General features: G+C 47.6%; 1 protein-coding gene across 1 annotated transcript; it reads right to left on the bottom strand.

The window, feature by feature from the left end:
* Positions 1-267: 267 nt before the first annotated feature.
* LOC123370527 (brain-specific serine protease 4-like) lies at positions 268-1,394 on the bottom strand. The gene is made up of 2 exons (XM_045017185.1): positions 1,057-1,394; positions 268-633 (listed from the first exon to the last, which is right to left on the bottom strand). Exons 1-2 carry the CDS (start codon positions 1,099-1,101, stop codon positions 286-288), a joined length of 393 nt encoding a protein of 130 aa, XP_044873120.1. The 5' UTR covers positions 1,102-1,394; the 3' UTR covers positions 268-285.
* Positions 1,395-3,530: the final 2,136 nt, after the last annotated feature.

The following is a 3,530-nucleotide window of genomic DNA, read 5'->3' as shown; positions in this document are numbered from 1 at the left end:
TTGCTGCAGAGCAAATGAGGAAACCAAAAAAACACCCACGGGGAGGTGTGGGGGGAGAGAGAGAGAGAAAGAAGCAACCACCTTAACCATTAAAGTTATTTATTGCCAGGTAATAACCGTACAGGAGCCAAACAAACAAAGCAGTTATAATATTAAATGTAACTTCAATTTGATTATCAAAGTCAGGTTTAGAACACTGGAACTGATCCCACAAGTGACATGGTCTATGTGCGTGAAGGGTGAGGAAGGGCTGGTGTGGGATGGGGTCCCACTCGAGTCGAGGGGTTAGAGAGTCAGCTGCAAAAACATTACAAGGAGAAGGACCCTGGGGATTGTGGCAGAGGGGCCACCAGCACCTTTCCAAGTGATGATGGCAGATGGATGGACACTGCTCGGAGTGATGGTGGTAGAGGGACTGGCACTGTTCAGAGTGAAGTTCACCACCGTGAAACTCACACCAGGCACATTCTCCTGGATCCAGTCGTTGTGGGCATTCGGGCGGTTGTAGACCCCAAGGTAACCGGGAAAAATAGTGAGTACCCCACTCACTTCTCTCACCAGTGACCAGCTCACAAGCCCAGCAAGGTACCAGGTCCCATCCTCCTCACACACCAGGGGTCCCTCGGAGTCACCCTAGAGACAGGGAAAGAAATGAGGTTTGAGGAGGGACCAGTCTCCATCGTCCACAAGGGCCGTGGTGGATTCTCCATCTCTCGATGGCTTCACATCCCCACTGGCTGCCTTTCTGGGAGATGCTTTGCCCAGACACAAGTCCCTGGGCTCAGTGGTGGGGTAACCGGGTGCACTTATGGGCTGGGTTATACAGCGGGTCAGACTGAATGGATGAACCCTGCTGACTTTATACTCTATGATGCATCCACAATTCCAAGATGTGTCTGTCTTGTCTAAACACTGGGGAGCGAAGTCAAGGCTCCGCCCCTCCATCCAGACCCACTGTTTGGTGGGTCCCGCCCCCCACACCAGACAGAAGACCAAGTCAACAGGGAGAATGGGGCAGGAATCATGGGGCCCCTGATCTCAGTCAGAGAATCTCACCGAAGCAAAGCCTTTATAGCCCTCCATGGACCTGGCCCACATCATGTCTTCTTTGATGGGATTGTCACCCGCAGGCTTTTGTAACCCTACTCGGAAGCGATCGTTGCAGATCGTTGTGTCTACGGTGGGCACCTCCACTTCCTGCAGGGTCGCCGCTAGGGAAAAATTCACTGAAATGAAAGGCCCGAGGGCTGGGTGACTCGCCTGGCGTGAGTGTTTTAAAATTTTAAGCCTTGTCTACACACAGTTTGCCCTGATTTGGTTCAGAGGGTTTTAATCTCTGAGCAGATGCTGCTCAGTTCCAGACCAGCGCTACACACATGGCAGTAAGGATATAACCAGGTGTGTGATTTGATAATGCTGGGTGCCAGCTGGCGGCCGCCTCTGACGCTGCTTCCTATTGGGCTAGAACTGGCATTGGTAAATATACTGGTGCCAACTACACCAATAGGGGTGGTTTGAAACCCATATTCGGGCTCACATACAAGCCCCCCCCCACAAATATGAACATCCATTCATCGTGCCAGGAATTGAATCCCCCACGTGAGATGCAGCCACTAGATGGTGACATCGCTCAAACACACACACACACAAAACAGATGGACGCCAAACGGGCACGGCGTCTTTGTGCAGTGCAGCCCTGAGAGTGGCTGGTTTTCGGTTAGCTTAAACCTGCTCAGAAATGAGCTACGGTAAAATGGGATGACACAGGTTTGAAGCAAAATAGGAACATTGGCACGGCCAGAGATACGGGAGTCACTAGATCGTGTCAAAGGGCATGTCTGTACTGACCGGTAGATCGGCACTGCTGCAGTCGATGCTAAATCGATGGGGGAGCACTCGCCCGTCGATTTGTGTACTCCGCCTCCCCGCGAAGCATAAGGGAAGTCGATGGAGAGGCTCTCCCGTCGACACAGCGATGCATAGCCACAGCGGTAAGTGGATCTAACTATGTTGACTTCAGTTACATTATTCAAGTAACTGGATTTGCGTAACAGATTGATTTAGCGCGGTAGTGTAGACCAGTCCTTAATACCACACTTAGGAGGAGTGCATAACTGTCGGTATAGAATCATAGAGCTGCAGCTATATCACTGTCTAACAGTTCCTATACAGCTGCGTATCTGTATAGCTAGGCTTGATGACTCGTATAGATGTTGAGCTTTAAGAATATGTTTCCAATTTGTATCAATTTAGATTTCCACAGTTGTGCAAAATGGTGGTTGTTAAGCACTTTTTTAAATGTTTATTGGCTTAAATGTTCACATTTGCAGGAAATTTTCACATTTGCAGGTCAGACAATAATGATTTAGTGGAGGCTGAGAGTCAAAGCTGTGTAACCATGCATACGAAATTGTCAGTATCTCATGTCAAAAAGTACAAAGTAAATATCGTTATATCAAACTCTCAAAACTTTTCAAGCAGCATTTTTCTGACTTTGTCTATCTGTAAATTTCAGTTATTACCAGTGGAAATATTTTTTGTTGTTTTGTGTTTTTATGGTGAAATCAACGTTTACTGAATTTCAGCAATAACAATTGAATCCTTCTAAGTCTGTGTATAATACTGTCTTTATATCTGTACAGCTGTATAACCATATAACTGTACAACTGTACCTGTATAACCATATAACCATACGACTGTACCTGTATAACCATATAACTGTATGACTATAGCTCTATAAAGGTATAATTGTACAATTGTACCTGTATAACCATATAACTGGAGAATCACACAATGTATAAGTGTACAATGGGATCTGTGTACCATATAACGGTGGCTGTACAACGGTATAACTTTAATTGTTCCTGTATAACTATATAACCGTATAACCATATATCTGTGGCTGCATAATTGTATATCTATCCAATGTACATACCTGAATAACTACCTATATATAGTACTGTGTCTGTACAACCATATAACTATTTAACTGTGGAACTGTAAAACTCCCACGAGCATTTTGATACTTTTCCCGGTGACCCGTGGTGTCTGGGTTGCACCACTACCCCTGGCCCCGGGTGGGGGGGTGGGGGGAGGGAAGCCCGGTTTGTGCCCACCAGGGGAAACTCTCCCAGCCACCAGCTGCTGGCATTCCTGGCGCTCCGCGCGCCCTGCTCTATCCCTCTGCAGGCAGCCATTTACACCCCCCGACTCTGTTACACTCCAGTGCCCAGTCCCCCGTCTTCTGCGCACTCACAATGTGTAGCCGTCCGCTGCCTCCGTAGAAACTGCACTTCCTGGCTCCCTGCGTTCCCCTCAGTTCAACCCTCTCCTTTGCACCCAGCACTCAGAGGTGTTTATTGTAACACCAAGCTGAGACCGATTTAGCCGATGCTGAGGGAGAGATTCAAAATACAGGCAAAGGAGGTGGAAACATGAGGTTACAGGTAGATGAAAAACATAAAACACAGTCTGCCGCCTGCCCACGTTGGTGCTGGCTTGTCTGATAGGGTGTTACTCACTCAATTGTT

The sequence above is a fragment of the Mauremys mutica genome, chromosome 4 (assembly GCF_020497125.1).
Source record: "Mauremys mutica isolate MM-2020 ecotype Southern chromosome 4, ASM2049712v1, whole genome shotgun sequence".
Classification (NCBI taxonomy): Eukaryota; Metazoa; Chordata; order Testudines; family Geoemydidae; genus Mauremys; species Mauremys mutica.
This window is presented reverse-complemented; position numbering and strand designations above follow the sequence as displayed.

What these genes read in the sequence shown, in the direction of transcription:
- LOC123370527 (XM_045017185.1), bottom strand. Translation starts at nt 1,101, where the DNA reads ATGATGTGGGCCAGGTCCATGGAGGGCTATAAAGGCTTTGCTTCG. An exon ending in GCTATAAAGGCTTTGCTTCG is followed by an intron (nt 634 to 1,056) that starts GTGAGATTCTCT and finishes CCCTGTCTCTAG; the next exon opens with GGTGACTCCGAGGGACCCCT.